Here is a 17,533-nt window from a genome sequence, read left to right on the forward strand (position 1 = left end):
ACAAACCTCATACTTGTCTGTATAACCGAAGGTGTATAGTATAGAGAGGCACTTTAGAGTCTGTTTTTCTTCGCTGAGGGTCGTCCAATTAACGGGAAGGCCGTTTCTTATCTGTTGGAAGAATGAATGGGCAATATTGAGCTACTGTAGTGCCTGTTGGTAGAGCCCGAGTAAAAAGTTGTATTGGTTTTAATAAAGGACCATGGCCGTAACTGTATGGGAACCATCCCCCCTTCCAAGAGGTAATTTATTGTATTTCATTAGTATCTTTAAAAAGAGTACCAACTAGTTATGAACTCTAAACTCCATTGGGTTTAGAAATAAAGTAAAAAAAAAATCAAAAATCGAAATTGGATAATACAATGTTGTACCAGGCGGTACCCAATATCATACTTAAAAACCCGAATTCCGGCTAAACCCCCGCGTATTTCGGGAAAGTCGCCATAGAAAATAAATATCAACTCACCAAAACTTTTAGAATGAGATATGTCTGGAATCTGTTTACAGAGGGGGCCGTTGACTCATCATGAAAGGATATGTAAAACTTTTAAAAAGTTCGAATCTCCCTTGTTCATACCGAAAATACTTTTCAAAAACATTTTCTTGCCGTAACATACATACTCGAAACAATTCCAACTTCTCATACTCCCCACATTGTTTTAAGTATATTACTTTTTAGTTTCCCATATACCTACGTTTCATAACCACGAACATAAACCGCAGACCTCAAGCTTTTGTCCCACACTTATTTCATACATTAGCACATTTCATTATAGAGCATAATTCATTCATCATTGATCTTCCATTGACGTCAAGAGAGCGCGAAGAGAATTCATAAACAGCAGAGTCATATGACGGGTGTGATGACGTCATAAGCATCATTGTCACGCATTTAACCCAAGCAGAGGCGACAGATGTAAATTTATTTTAAGTTATACCTGTCATTTTCTTACCCGCCAAAAAGGAAAGAGACGGGCAATCTACAGGCATAAAATCTACGCAACACACGTCAAATTTAGGCAACAATTTAAAAACCCGCTCCCAAAATTTTATATTGGCCAATAACCCGACAGAATTTAGTTGAGCACATGAGAAACAGGTTGAATATCAGCGGAATGCCTATTTTGTTCGCCCGGGTTATTCATTCATTTTAAAATTAACAGTTGTCAATCGTCTATCCCTTTCCTTTTCGGTGGATAAGAAAATGACGGGTATGACTTAAAATAAAATTAGGAGTCTGCAGGAATCGGGGCCAATGCGTTTAAAAAAAATTAGTTGTCTATTCTATAGTGTCTCACGATGTTTTCCTTCACCGCTGAGCACGTATAATATAATAATTTATGATCCAAACATGAATTACAATACAAATTCGATAATCATTGGTTTAGGCCTGTGCTGGATTCGAACCTGCGATCTCAAAATGAGAAGCAAGCGTTCTACCAACTGAGATACCACGGCTCTACCGTTCTATACGTAGTATTATTGTTTATTCTATGGTATACAACAAAAAAGCGCAATATCAATCTAATCTTATCGGTCGTTCAACCCGATCGGAAAACTCATATTTGATTAGATTCCCCGTTAAAGCTTAAAACTTTTTGGGTTGGGTAGAAAAGTTGGCGGCTAACATAAATAAATTCAGCTAATGGTGCTAATTCCTGTAAATACCATCTAATTTTATTTTAGGTTATATCTGTCATTTTCTTATCCGCCGAAAAGGAAAGGGACGGGTAATCGACAAGCATAAAATTTATGGAACACACGTCAATTTTAAGCACAAATCTAAAACAACCGTCTAAAAATTCGCCCGGGTTATTCATTTATTTACTCATTCTTCCTAAAATTAAGAGCTGTCAATCATCCGTCCCTTTCCTTTTCGGCGGATAAGAAAATGACAGGTATAACTTAAAGTAAAATTAAGAGATGTCTGCAGGAATCGGGGCCAATGACTCCAATGCAGACTTCTACCCTTCCAAGAGACGTGACCGAGCCGAGGGTCTATGACCTGGAATGAACGCTGACTGCAAAGTTTTTATGACTTTCCGTTCTCGTTTCATGGATTTTTACAACAAAACAGATGTCCTTCTGGAATATAATTATGAAATTGTTAAGCATTACGAAAATACTCTTGAAATAAGAGAAGTAACTTACAGGAATGTAGGGTTGAAGATTGCATTTCAAAAGGTCCATTTTTTGAACATGTGAGGGTTACAAGTTGCCATAAGAGAACTTGCAGACGCTCTTACTGTTGGTGTTCAAAAAAATGGACCTTTTGAAGTGGTATACCTGGTGGAAGATGGTATACCTGTCATATTCTTATCCGCCGACAAGGAAAGGGACGGGTAATCGACAGGCATAATTTATGGAACGTTTTAACCAGCTTTAACGGCTACTTCTTCCATCGTGTGAATTGTGCGGTGGATTACCAACCTCATTAACCCTGGTGTCAGGGTTATTATTGAGCAGCCAGAGGCACTTGACATGGGTCATATAATGACTACGTACATCAGTAAGTAGTAACCGGGACCAAAGGCTTATCGTGGCTTCCGAAGCACGGATCACCTTACTTTTGGACGATCAACGACTATTAATATGCTCTAATAATTCATCATCATCACTAATTTAAGAGTCACGCTCTTGTCGGTGTAGCATTCCTCTGCATGCTACTTTTTAGGGAAAAATAGGGCAATATCTTCCCTCTTGCCTTCTGCTCCGCAGTACTCTGTCTGACGCGATAGGGATGGCGCCAAGAGTAGTTTATTTCAAAGCCGTACTCTACCGCCTCTAATAAGTATGTAGTATAAAAATGTATGTTTTGACCCCAGGTCGAAAGCTGTCGCGCGGCATATCGCGGGCGACTGACAACGAGGGGCTGGTGTGGGCACTGCGGAGCAACACGGACCCCGAACCCAACACCCTCAGCTCCGACCACATACTGCTGCTGCCCGACATATCCGTCTATCCGCCTGACTTCAGGTAAGCAGTCCTAGTCTGTTATATACATTTGTTTTTTCATCTCGGCTTTGAATCAACCGGTTTCCTGACAGTCACGGGCCTAGATCAAGCAACTCAAAGTGACTATCGTGTTGGATGGTAATGTATTGATAGGTCTGCATAAACTTTCTGACCATCCTACAAGTGTTCAGAATAACAGCTTTTTGCATACTGATATTATTATTACTAGCCCACTTGATTCCACTGCTGGGCAAAGGCTTCCCCCCATTTCTTTCCACAAGTCGCGGTCCCGAGCAGGAGCGGATCCAGCTGTTATTTGGGGGAGGGGGGGGGGGGGGGGTCACCAGGTCGCAGACAGCTTATCTCAGTAGAGAATTGTATTAGTCACCCATGACCCAATGGCGGATATTATAACCCCAATATATCTATCTCTCCTTGTCATTTATTATCCCCATGTCATGGTGGGGTCTGCCTTTGTATTTCTCTTCCACTTGATTCTATTGGATGCAACCTCAACATACATACGCATGTGCGTGGCTATCGCGGTACACTCCATAAAAAATGTTAATGTAATGGTGTTAGCATACGCATAGAATAAGGTATATTACTTGCATGTACAGCTGAGCTAGGTTTACCTCACCCCCTCGGTTTTACTTTAGTCTTCAATTGTATGGCGTCAGACGTCACCCACACAGATGCGCGTTTACGATAATGTGTGGTGCCTGTGTAAAACCAGGTTGTCTGTATGAAGTGACTGTGGTGTGCTTCTGGCAAGGTACATTACTTATAACACTCAAAAGTAGGTACATTGTTTGAGGTTTACCCGATTATTGTCACAATTAAAACAAATAATGGTGCTAATTCCTGTAAACACCATCTAATTTTATCTTAAGTTATATATGTCATTTTCTTATCCGCCGAAAAGGAAAATTATTTATTCTATGCTTTAAATTGTAAAGTCAAATCCTTTATCTATATACATGTTACTCCTCGCGTTCTACTATATCTCAAAATAGCTGACCTACTCCCATTCCTGAGGTGTTAAACACTTTCATTCCTGACTCCTGACGCGCTAAAAGATTTCTTGTGTTTTATGGGGATACGCGTGTAAGCTTTTTACTTACATTGTATTCAAGGTACTTATACGACTTTGTATGAAAACGGGGCGAATTTCTCTGTGAACGCGTTTATATTATACTAGCGACCCGCCCGGGCTTCGCTCAGGTGCAATAATAAAAAAAAGAGAAAATAATGGAATGAAATGGAAAAAATGAAATTATTTACGACATCACATTACAAACCTCAAAAATAACAGTATTTCTCCACTATTTAATGGATGTTATTATACATATAAACCTTCCTCTTGAATCACTCTATCTATTAAAAAAATCCGCGTCAAAATAAATGCGTAGTTTTAAAGATTTAAGCGTACATAGGGATATAGGGACAGAGAAAGCGACTTTGTTTTATACTATGTAGTGATAAACAATAGATCATTATTTGGGCGATGGGGTGATCACCTATCATCATCATCATCATCAGCCGTACGACGCCCACTGCTGGGCATAGGCCTCCCTCCTATCATCATATTCATAATATATCTATGTTAGGACATAAACCAAGAGTGGCTTCAAGTTGTCTCTTGGGTAGAAATACGTCATTACTTTTATATAAAACCTTTCACGCTATCTTTAGACCTAACCTTTTTAATTTTTACCTGCTCAATCTTTCCTACACTTTAAAATTTAATTGTTAATTCGCTTATCGATTTATCTGACCCTCTTGAAATATATTGCAAGTCAAGCTTTTATCGACTACGTGTTATGAAGAGTTTGTCGTGAGTTATTGTAGATGGCAGATGGCATTAACTACTTGGCCGGACAAATGGGCCTCAGCCATTACATTATATTTTTGAATAATAATAATTATGTACCCCGAGCAATGAGAATATAGGTAATTATCACGTATTACATCTGAACAGCGCCATGAGAAATCAATATTGCTATTTGACATTTGTCATTTGTTTGCATTGCGCACTTTACATGCGCGAATGTCAAATTGCAATATTGCTTTTTTCGATGAATTGCTTCGATGTGGCCATTTTACCCCTCCTCCTAATCACACGGCAGACGTATATATTCGATTACGATTAGTAATGCTGTAAGAATAATCCGAGTACGTTAGTGACTAACCGATGACGCCCAACTATTTATATCGCCAAATCTAGATCTTGTGTACTGAAATCTAGACTGCAGAGACATAAGAGAAACTATCCCTCTCGTGTGGGTTGTGAGGTGGATCACCGACTTCATTAACCCTGGTGCCTGGTATATGTTGGTGCTGTGAACTATCCTAAAAGTATTTATTTCAAATTGTCCTTTTTTTTTAAATGGGTGAATATCAAAATGTCAACTTTGGTGGCGAACTTTCACATTATTTTTTCGTGAAAAATTGGGTTCCTTTTGGATCCTTTTTCATGTCGGAACCCAATTTTTCACGAAAAAATAATATAATTGTTCGCCACCAAACTTGGCACATTTTGATATTCACCCAAATAGGAGGAGTTTTGAGGAGTGGTAAAATCAAGAAGGCCTTTGCCCAGCAGTGCGATCAAATAGGCTAGAAAATACATAATACAAAACTGTTACTTTTTCAAGCCCAAACCGTTAGACCGATTTGGAAAAGTAATACCGCTGAAGAGAAGAAAGTTCCAGAAATTCTACACTCTTTTACTGATCAATCTGATTGACTGTGCGAATAGTTGCCTAATAAAGACCTGACAAGCCAATTTTAGTCTTAAAAGAACAATCTAGAACAAAGCGTATTTCGTTTGAAAACAGACCCTTTTGGACTCAACATATTCGTCACGATTTATATTTCCTTTTGCCTCGTTTTATGCCTTGGTTAGTAGCGAGTGCCAAAACATATTTTTTTGGTACCTAATGGCAAAAAGCCAATGGACGCTAACACGCCACCTTTGTCCAATGAACTCTAATGTTATTGTTTACTCGTACCCTTTTATGATTTAAAACACGAATATCCATTTCGAAAATAATCTAAACAGTTTTCTCCTGGGATTTTGAATATAAATCTTAATTCGTTGTTCGAACCCCGGTACCAGACTTGATTCGACCATTAGAGGCAAGCCTTCTACCAACTGAGCTACCACCGCTCGGATCATTGTTTGTAAATAGAGAAAGTAAATAAGAACCGATACACATGCATACTGAAGGTTAGTGAAGCCGAGTCGGTTTCTTTGCGGAAACGCGAGTACAATCCAAACAAACGTATTGTACACGATACTGGCAAAAAGTAAATAATAAAATTACAGTGGAAGAACTTAAATTGCTTCCTTCTATAGTAGCTACATTACTCATCGATATGGATAAATAAACTTGTGTTTGGTTACAAAACGGGGGGCAATATTCTTTTCTTCTTCTAATCCTTTTATCCTCTGTTGGGATGTAAGGCTCGAATAACAGATTTTGCAGCCTATGTAGGTTGCTGTCAAGACATGCCGAGAGTTTTTAATTCCCAGTCAACCGCGCTTCGCCAGGTCTCTTTGAGCCACCCCCTTTTGCGTTTTCCACGCGCACACCAGGTCAGCGCTCGTCGGGACGGGTGTTCCACAGGTCTTCTAAGGACATGACCAATCCACCGCCATTTCCGTGAAAAAAAAAGGAATATCGCTATTTGATTTTTTTATGGGCATTTTATGTGCGCAAATAATGGTCCATCATAATCTTATACCTAATATTGTCCTTTTAGTTACATGGGGTTATGATCCGATCACAGATATTATAAAGTAATCTGATGATGAGAATCAGAGAGGACACAATGCCTCTGTCAGTGTTTACGACATCATTAACATTACCATCTTCATCTCTTCCAGAACATTCATTGAGAAGGATCTCCTAGAAACAGCAACACTGGTGACCTTAGAATCAGCTGGTATCCTCAACTGGTGGCGACACGGGCGAGTGCCGGGTGCTCCCAGGTTGCTACCACTAGCGACGTCTGGTGATGGCAACTGTTTACCTCACGCCGCGTCTCTGGCCGCGTATGGCTTCCATGACAGGCTACTGGCGCTACGGACCAAGGTGCAGGCGTTGCTGTGCGGGGAAGGCGGCGAGACGCTTACAAGTAAGTGTTTTGTCATTGTTTTAAGTTTACGCGGTTATTATAATAATTAAAACACGGGTTCTTACCGCGTTTAAAGTAGGGATATGAGACTCCCGATTTTTCGACACTGTTGCAAGTGGTGGTGGTGATGGTGGTCATCCCGTGATCATGGCACTTGCAACAGTGTCGAAATATCTCATATCCCTACTTTAAACGCGGTAAGAACCCGTTATTATGTGTTTTAATTGTTTTGACTTGATATTGATACCTTACTTTAGGGCAACTGCTCAGATGATTAGTACTGAGCGTCTAAAATACGACATCAAAGCAATTCATCTAAAAACGCAATATTGCAATATGACATTTGCGCTTATAAAAGTAAGTGCGCAATGTCAACAAATTTTTAGGCCCCTAGTAGTTTTGTGCCGCAAAGGTGAGGCTTTTTTTTTTGCTTTGCATGCTAACTCAAATAATTCTTCCTGGTGTTGCCTCAAAACTGTATGCTGTTAAAAAACAAGATATAAACAAAGAGAAAATTTAAATCGAAAAATCTGACTCTGACTCGGACGGCATTTGAAACCGCAGCTCCCAAAAATAAATTCATAAATATTCTTTGTGAGTATTGACAATATATATAAACAAAAATCATTCAAGGAACGAACACTTATTTCAATCAATCAATAAAATTCTTTATTGCACAAAAACATAAACTCAGGAAATGTACAGACGAATAAAATAAGCCAGCAATTTCTGCAAGGCGTACAGCCAACCGTAAGGTGAAGGAAGTTATAGTTAGTGCTGTTTTTTACATAACGCAACACCACTTATCTTCCAGACGCAGTGAAACGCCGCTGGCGTTGGTCAGAGAGCGTGTCCCTGCGCTCGGCGGGGCTGACCCCGTCCGAGGCGGAGTGGGAGCGCGACTGGCAGGACGCCGTGCGGGCCGCCTCGGCCGAGCCCCGCCCGCGGCCCGCGCCCTCCGCCGCGCCGCACTACGCCGGCCTGGAGCAGCTGCACGTGTTCGCGCTGGCGCACGTCATGAGGAGACCTGTCATCGTCTTCGCTGATGTCGCTCTTAGGGTAAGTAGTGAGGTGGTGCACCATTCAAAGAGTATGTTACCTACTGAAAAGAGATAATTGAGCAGGTAGTACAGTGCTAAGGATTGTTCAAAACTCGAGTAACTAAACATAACATAATGAGAAAATACAAAAAAAATATCGTAAATGTGTAACAAAATGTAACATCACCACAATTTACGAAGCCGTTTGACAAAATATACTTACTGTTTTTTCTAGGACTTCCGCGGCGACCCGATAGCGCCCATCCCGTTCGGCGGCATCTACCTGCCCCTAGAGCTGGAGCCTGAGGCGTGCAGCAAGGCGCCCATCCTGCTGGCGTACGATGCGGGGCACTTCTCAGCGCTGGTACCGTGCGAGCCACTACCCACTGACGGAGCCAGGGTGCCGCTTGAAGACCACACTGGGAACCCTATGCCGATCAGGTACAATTATTAGTATTTTTATTTGTTGACAGTTTTTATGTACAGCAGCCTCAGCACGGTAAGGTATCGACCAATAGACACAGCGAATGTTATCTACGTGAAATTCACGGCCGATTCCCGTAGGACAGAGATTACCATTCAGGTGAAATATCAATGGTACTTACAATCTAAAATAAATACCTATAAACTCACGGCCATAATCAATACAGGTACAATTTGCCCTGTAACAGACTCACCTTGGATAATTTCGTGAACTCCACAAATTCAGTCATTCATTCTCTCATTCGTCGTTTTAACATGCGCTCTCGTTCGAAGATTATTACATGTTTGGCCTCTTATAAAACCGGTCTTTTAAAATCTTCAGATTCAACGTAGACCCCGGCGAAGACTTCCGTTGGGACATAGAACCGGACCAGAAAACGATCAACAACTTATTACCAGACGAATACCAACGTTCCGCTATGCTATCCGCCTATTTAGACCTCGAACGGGTCGAATGCATATCGAACAGCCAACCTCCTGAGGAACTGAGAAGATCCTTAGACGCGTTATCAACTAAGAGCTCTAAGCAGTTGAATTCTGTAGCGAAGCAATTCGGAAGTATTGGTCGGTCGATGAGTAGTAAACTGAAGAAGAATTTTGGTTCGATGGCGAAGTTGACGGGCAAGAGTAGCGGGAGCCAGAGTAACCCCGAGGAAGGGCTGGCGAGACGGCAGTCCACGTGTGAGGTGTTGTGTTGTAGGGTGCTCGCTGCGAGGGCGCCCGTACAGGAAGAGATGGTCAAGAACTACTTAAATGAGGCGTGGATCGGGTGAGTCCCTGCTTTTCTCAAGAGTGATGAAATTATTGGAGAAGTATATCAGGATCGAAGCAATTCCATGGTCTGCTTACCTAGTTCAGGTAGCTAGGTATGAGATTATGTATGTGTGATCAAGGCATACGAGGTGTGGTCACCCATTTAACCAAAGTGAAGTTTTACGTCTGGAACAACTTTCCAAATAATTTGGTAACAAACGGAAATGATCACGACAGGCTTTTTCAAGAGTTTCAAGGCTAAAGTTAATGAGAGTGATTGGTTGCCATTCATTGAAAAGAAGGTCTGTGGCTAAGGCCTTGATGGTACATGAATAATAAAAAAATGTTTCTCATTCACAGTTACACAGCAGAGAAAAACCGCACGGAAACATCGCCTAGCCAGCCCCGCTACGGCACCGGTCGCTCGCAGTTCTACGCGGAGGCCGACCGGGCCGCACACGAGGTCGCGAGGACTCTTACGTCCAAACCTGCCAGACCTGCACTCGACAGGACGCTCTACCTGTCCAAGGTAAATATTCAAACAACTCATTACTTTCCTATCTCTTCTTGATCGCCATAACAAATAATTTATATAGACTAGGAATAGAAATGTACCAAGGATTGACCCCTGCGGAACGCCTATACTGACGTCACAACCTGTTGATCTAGAACTAATCACACTAACCCTCTGAACGCGGTCACTGATGTACGTATCCATATCGATATTCGTTACCGATTATAATAAAGTGACGAAGTTTCGCGATGAAGATATCTTAAGAAACGCAATCGAAGGCGTTGCATTAGTTGCAAAAGATACCAATAGCAGAAGACATTGATTTTTTTTAATAGTCATCGTTTCTATACTGACACTTTTATGTTTTAGTAATTACTTTTACATTTACTTTTTATATTATTAAATGTCTATTTTATTTATTTGCGAATAACACATTATTTATTTTAATTTCAAGTCCACGTTCTATGACGATCGTCCGCCGTCACCGAAGCCGTGCAGAGCCCCGCTTTGCATGTACTACGGGAGCCCCGCCAACAACGACTACTGCTCCCGATGCGCGAGGCTACAGTGAGTGCTTCCAGAGTTTAGTTTGTAAAGATCTTATTATTCTGTGTTAAATTATGAATCGTCACTTTCGACTAGTTTATACCTCTTTAATATTAGCTAGATCAGAATGACAGCTGAACGAACAATACAATTTCTTGATATATCATATCAAACAGTTTTACTGTCTCTTTTACACTTGACTGTATTATATATTTCTGTCCTGCTGTCGTTCTAATCAAGCTATTTTAGTGAGGTCTAATACAGTGTGGTTCGATACTCTATATAGATACCGTCAAATTGTAGGTAGTATATGAAGCTACTTGAAGGCTACATCATACAAAGGACGTAAGACAAGAAATGTAAATTGTTGACAGTATATCAATTCTTGTATTACTTTGCTTGTTTTTAGTATTTAAAGCTTATAATATATATTTTCATGTCCGGCCAGAAATGAAAACTTATACTGGGTGTTAGTGACATCGTAACGAATACTGAGGGGGTTGATTCAGACCATGATTCTGAGTTAAAATCAAGTGGAATTTTCCGTCGCAAAATTCATGATTTTTTTTAGTTTTTTTAAATTATTTTCAATTCTATACTTTTGCGATGGAAAATTCCACTTGATATTAACTCAGAATAATCAGATGAATCATCCCTCTCAGTATTCGTTACGATGACACTTACACCCCGTACAAGTACATACGGTAGCCATTTAAGTAGGTATGGATGTTAGTGACACCGTAACGAATACTGAGGGGGATGGTTCAGACCATGATTCTGAGTTGATATCAAGTGGAATTACGTGTCACAAAAATCATGAAAATTTTTCGTTTCTTTTTAATTATTTTCCAATCCATACTTTTGCGACGGAAATTTCTACTTGATATCAACTCAGAATCATGAACTGAACCACCCCTCAAAGTTTTCGTTACGATGTCACTAACACCCTGTATAAAGCCAGGTATAAAGGATGTTAAATACGACCTTATGGATAAACTTAAACAAAGAACCCAGCCAAAAGTTTCAACAAATTGTACATCTAGTTTGCCACTCCCCGTTTTAAATGTGAAGTATCCAAAGCCAAATGGTTAATAAAATAATCTTGAAACTGACTTGACTTCTATAGGAATTTAGAATTCGACTAAAATAAAAATGTTTTAGATAATCCTTCAGTGTTCTAATGTGATTTGGAATATTAGACATATAACTTGCTTATTATAATATATGCTAGTAGTTTTTCGTACTTATCAAGTTAATGTACCCAAATAAGAATGTTACTGTAATATCTCGAATATATTTCACTCCAAAGTTTCGAAATTACTATAAAATCCGAGTATTTTTATAAAGTTACAAAACAGCTATTTTTTTCATACATAGAATATCAGATTTGATATCATTATAATGACATGTCAAATTAGGATAAATGCTATTTCGATGTAAAATACCGCGTGTTATTATAATATGTATTCATAAACAATATATTGAACTTGTAACACTACATAACGACAAAAATAACTGAAACTTACGTGCTTTAAACTTGATGGAATTTATGTGTAGATATAAATAATATGAATAGCCGATGTACTAAGCATACATAATACAATGTGACTATTTTTGTAAAGTGTGCCAAAAGTGGCTTCTAAATGTATAAGGTCGAGTATTCGAGAAGAACGAATGGCTATGAGGAAATGACATGAAACTGATGTGTTCAAAATTTTGTGCCAGCAACAGGTAGAAGGGAATAATTGGACAATATGAATAAGGGAGCTGATATATCATAATTTCATACATTTTTGTAACAGAACAAGAATGTGTATTTCCAGTTTACGTAATTCTTCCTAAAATCAAAACGATTGCTATAAGCTGATCTGCCAATAAAAAGCAATTACGCACCACAATAGAGGAAGGTTATTTTTAATCAAACAGCGATCATTTGGTACTTATCCAAATTAAGATATACCTACGTTACAAATACATAGGCCCCGATTCTTGCAAACACCTCCTAATTTTATTTTAAGTTGTAACCGTTTTTCTTATCGACCGAAAAGAAAAGGGATGGAGGATCAACAACAGATAATTTTAAAATGAATGAGCGAAACAAGGCAGATATGCAACACGTTTGACGTGTGCTGTCAACTAAATTCTGTCGGGTTATTAGTCAGGGATTTTTAAATTTCTGCATAAATTTGACGTATGTTTCATAAATTTTACGCTCGTCGATTACCCAACCCTTTCTTTTTCAGCGGATAAGTAAAAGACAGTTATATATAACTTAAAATAAAGTTAGATGGTGTGTACTGGACTCGGCACCATAATAATTAGAAACATTATTATTATGTTCAATGTAGCTGTAGTAGGTACGAAACGGGCAGCTATCGTAGAATAAGTACTTCCGACCACTTTATAGATGTGATATGAAGAAATATGATATTCTACTTATGGTAATACTATCAGTCTACCTCATTCAACGCAGAAGCTTAAAACTAAATTTTGTTATAAAAATAAATGATATTAATTTTACTGAGAGATATCGCGTGGACTCAGGGTAATATTCGATGCATTAATGTTATAAGATATTATTACAGAATACTGTCTCTTTCATTGTTTTAAGATCGAAATACTGAGCTTGGAGTATAGTCTCCGTCCTTGTTTTGCTGGGTAGGAATGGGAGGTGAAGCACATAGATAATAGAAAAGACTGCTAGTGGCGCGTATAATAGTAAAAAAAGAACATAGATTTGTCAGAGATGTATTCATGCCCGTTAATCAACATGCAGCCAGGCTCGGTATTCTTCTAATCCTGTTATCTTCCGGACTCGGACAACAGATTGCGTGCCATGGGATCGAGCTACAGAAAAATCGAGATGAGTGGAAATTTGATGTTCGGGGCTCCGTATTGCCGTTCTAAAGGATCAAACCTTTTCTATTACGATGAAAGTCGATCGGAACCTGTGTGGCCCGTGGTACAACAGCTTGGTACAACTAAACAGATTCCCTATGGAACACTAGGCCACCAATCACCAGCCCATTGACTTTAATTATATTAGTTTTTTTTTTATTCACTTACATGTGAAATGTCATTTCATTATCTGTGTGCTGAAGTCTTCATAAATTAATATTTATAAAAATATATTTTTGATCTTCTAGTCCTATTTTAGATTAGTTTTAGCATAAGCGTGATTCTAGGTATAAGTTGGATAAAGTATTAAGTTTTGATGAGAACTATAAGTCGTTGCATATTAAAAGTCACTTTAGAATTGTTTTCCTTATAACAGTAAAACTGTTTCTGTAATTTTATTATCTTTTTTTATAAATATTGTTTTTCGTTTTTGTTACAAATTATAGTGGATGCGTTCAATACTCGTTCTCCTATTAATGTTTATAACGATCGTGATCACAAAGTTCAAATCATGTTCAAAATATTCATTTATTGTAGATATGTACCATATACGGCTCTTTAATCGGAATATATCGTCACTGGAAAGGCAAAATTACGTAAGCGCCAAAATAGGTATTTTGGGTTTTTTATATATTCGGAATCAGCGTTTCATTCTGCGTCGATCTGTCTGGGTAGCATTGCGATACGAGCACTTTTTTGGCGCTTACGTAAATTTGAAAATAGTTGACTTTTTTCAATTCCAGTTTCTTAAACGACAAGATTTTGGTGTTTTTTTCGTGACTGGTGTATAAGTAATATTGTGGTCCTATATAATAACTACATATTAACTTTAAGTAAATTTGGCATTCTATAGTTTGAAAAGTATCATTTTATTAGTAATTTTGGACTACTGAAAATAAAAAATAGACTATGTATAAGTCATTTTTATTTACAGCTTTTAAAATAAGTAAGGCGTATAAGAAAAAAATGTCTTAGCATGTTTATGCAGTGAATGGCGAATAAGTAATTTTGACTTACAGTATTTAGAATAAGTAAGGCGTGTACGTAAATTTGCCTTCGCATTTTTATGCTGTTATTAAGCAAGTTTGTGGGCTAGCAGTAAGTTTCCCAGGAAGTTATTTTTTAACAATAGATCTAAAATTAAAACTATTTTAGAATTGATTTTATAATTTATTAGCGACCCGCCCGGCTTCGCTCGGGTGCAATGCTGAGGAAAAATTAAATTATTTACGACATCACATTAAAATCCTCAAAAATAACAGTATTTATACACTATTTATTGGATGTTATTATACATACCTATAAATTTTCCTCTTGAATCACTCTATCTAAGTATTAAAGAAAATTGCATCAAAATCCGTTGCGCAATTTTAAAGATTTAAGCGTACATAGGGATATAGGGACAGAAAAAGCGAATTTGTTATACTTTTTAAGTTCTGTCGTTTGCATATTTAGCGCTAATTTTGAATTGAGAACTCAAAATTCAAATTTGTTGGAATTTTGAATATCAAAACAATTCAAAGCATTAGGATTAATGCAATTGTTTAGTCACAGCGTTGGTTTGAATCTGTCAGGTCACGTCCGAAAATGAATCTTACAAAGAAAAAATTTCTATAACTTTCGAAGAGGCCTACCGCGACTTCAGTGTTTCAAAGAGTTAAAATCTCTATTCCACGATGAAGTGCCATGTCTGCGAACCATCGAACGCTGGTATTTAGAATTCGAGCGTGGATCCGCCTTCACTGAAGATAATATCGTTGCTGTCATACCGAGAATAGAGGCGTTATTAGGCATTTCAGGGATAACCATTTAAACGATATTGCATGAGGCACTTGGTGTGAGAAAACTAGTTTGCCGTTGCATCCCGCATTTTCTGACGATCATAAGGTAGCCCGCGTCAGATGGTGTAAGAAAACTCTTCAGAGGTTCAACCGAGGAGAGTCAAATCACGTGTACGACATCATCAGTGGTGACGAATCTTGGATTTATGCTATTATCCTGATTCCAAACAACAATCCACCGTTTTGGGTCTTCCAAAACGAGTCAAAGTCGACTAAAGTTGTTCGCTCTCGAAGCACTTCAAAGAAGATGGTGGCTACCTTCGTGGAGAAAATCGGTCATGTTGCGACAATTGCACTTGAAGATCGTAGGACGGTTAATGCGGATTGGTATACCACAATTGTTTACCACAAGTCATCGCCGAACTTCGAAAATCTAACCCAAAGCGACGTATGATGATGCGCAGGGGTGCAGGATGCTGCACCATGACAACGCAAGCTCACACACCGCTCGTCAAACGATTATTTGAAGCAGGAAAACGTAGAAATTCTTGACCATCCTCCATACAGTCCTGACCTAAGCTCCAATGATTTCTTTACATTTCCTAAAATTAAAAAAGAAACTCTTCGCGGTCAAAGGTTCCAGTGCGGTGAAGAAGCGGCCAACGCTTTCAAGTCAGCCATTTTGAACAACTCTACTTTGGAGTGGAATAAATGTTAAATAATACCTGGTTCGAGCGAATGGAAAAGTGTATTAAACTTCGTGGTAAATACTCTGAAAAACAACAAGGGGAATTATTGAGGAATTAGAAATTATTGAGGAATTAAAAAGACTTGACCCTTCCAGAGACTTGATTCGACTTAGAGCCACGTATGCTTGTCCTAATTCAAACAATTTTGAGCCCAAATGTACTACTGCATGGTCGACTGTGCTGCCCTGCATATGTTATGTTAGTGGGCTCTGTTTTCCGCATTTAGACTCTAAGGTGGCCCATTATGCGTGTAATTGTTGACTACGTAAGCCAACCTATCTCCTTCTAGAAGCTCAGAAGCCTCCTGGGTATTTCACAGGCTTTGCGGAGCGACCCCATTCCATTGAGGATTTTTACCCGTTGTGCTGACACTCCCATGCATTCCTGGATTACATGGGGGGCAGTTTTTTCTGCGTCCAGACAGCCTCTGCAAAGTGGGCTGTCCGTTATCCCTAAGTTAAATAGGTGCTTGTTGAGTGGGCAGTGACCCGTTATACTGCCCACTACTATTCGGAGGTCATTGCGGTTTAAGCGAAGCAGTCGGCGAGTGAATTGGATATCATAGGCATGATATCCTTCGACTGTCTGCATGTGGGCAGCTGTGCCCATCTGTCGTTGTGTAGTTGCTGGGTATGGTCCCGTACCCACGAGCGTAACTGACTGAAAGGTATTGGCAGGATTGGTTCGGGTCCATATACCCTGGTGTCCTCTCCTTGCCAGTTCGTCGGCGGCATCATTACCCAGCGATCCACTATGCTGCCCTGCATATTATGGACGGTGGATGCCAACGACAAAGTTAAGGGCAACATCCTTCTTTCAGTCATTTTGTAATATCGTCTATCTTGGATTTGAAATTTTGACATAATGACAGTATTCTACTAGTGTAGTCCTATCATTTGATACCCATATTGCCCTCAATACATATTACATATTTTTATTGGTACATATTTTTCCACAACCCCCTGGTTGTGGAAAAATATGTACCTAGTCCGCTATTTTGGAACGGCGGCCATCTTGGATTTTAAATTTTGACATAATCACAGTATTCTACTTGTGTAGCTATTTCATTTGATACCCATATTGAGGGGGTTTGGAAAAATATGTTTTCATCATCAGCCGTATGACGCCCACTGCTGGGCATAGGCCTCCCCCAAGGATCTCCACGACGATCGGTCCTGCGCTGCCCTATGTAATCCCCCATTATGTACCGGCTGCCATCTTAGATTTATAATGTTATTGATTTTATTATATTGTATTGACATCGGAATTAAAGGTGCGTACCAAATTTCAGATCAATCTGACAACAGGAAGGTACTTAAATTGTAATATCTAATTTTGATACAAATATACCGTACGGGTTTAGCTAAATAAAACCGTTTAACCCTTTCACGGACAGAGACCATGGGTCATTGGTGGTTCATAATAGGTAGTATGACACCTTGGAATCGGAACGTCCGTATACGTTGTCTTTGAAAGTGTTAAAAAGAAACTTTTACAAACAGATAACGGGTTGTACGCTATTATTTATATTTTATGAAACTTTATTTCTGGCACTTCAGTATTTTAATAGCTATTTTTATAAATCAATTGATGTAATAAGTAATTTAAGGAGGTATTAAGAATAATTATTTGTCTCTTACGTCTTTTTACCCATGTAAGATATTACAAAAA

General features: G+C 39.0%; 1 protein-coding gene across 1 annotated transcript in view; it reads left to right on the forward strand.

The window, feature by feature from the left end:
• The window catches only part of LOC126370545 (OTU domain-containing protein 7B-like), a 35,074-nt gene extending 24,177 nt beyond the window's left edge, over positions 1 to 10,897 (forward strand). Inside the window, exons 4-10 of the mRNA XM_050015447.1 lie at positions 2,826 to 2,976; positions 6,848 to 7,098; positions 7,913 to 8,157; positions 8,374 to 8,579; positions 8,944 to 9,390; positions 9,735 to 9,903; positions 10,343 to 10,897. Of these exons, the coding sequence (XP_049871404.1) occupies positions 2,826 to 2,976; positions 6,848 to 7,098; positions 7,913 to 8,157; positions 8,374 to 8,579; positions 8,944 to 9,390; positions 9,735 to 9,903; positions 10,343 to 10,459 (1,586 nt within the window). The 3' untranslated portion in view covers positions 10,460 to 10,897. The remainder of the gene's footprint in view (positions 1 to 2,825; positions 2,977 to 6,847; positions 7,099 to 7,912; positions 8,158 to 8,373; positions 8,580 to 8,943; positions 9,391 to 9,734; positions 9,904 to 10,342) is intronic.
• The last annotated feature ends 6,636 nt before the right edge of the window (positions 10,898 to 17,533 follow it).

This window comes from Pectinophora gossypiella, chromosome 11 (assembly GCF_024362695.1).
Source record: "Pectinophora gossypiella chromosome 11, ilPecGoss1.1, whole genome shotgun sequence".
In the NCBI taxonomy this organism is placed as follows: Eukaryota; Metazoa; Arthropoda; class Insecta; order Lepidoptera; family Gelechiidae; genus Pectinophora; species Pectinophora gossypiella.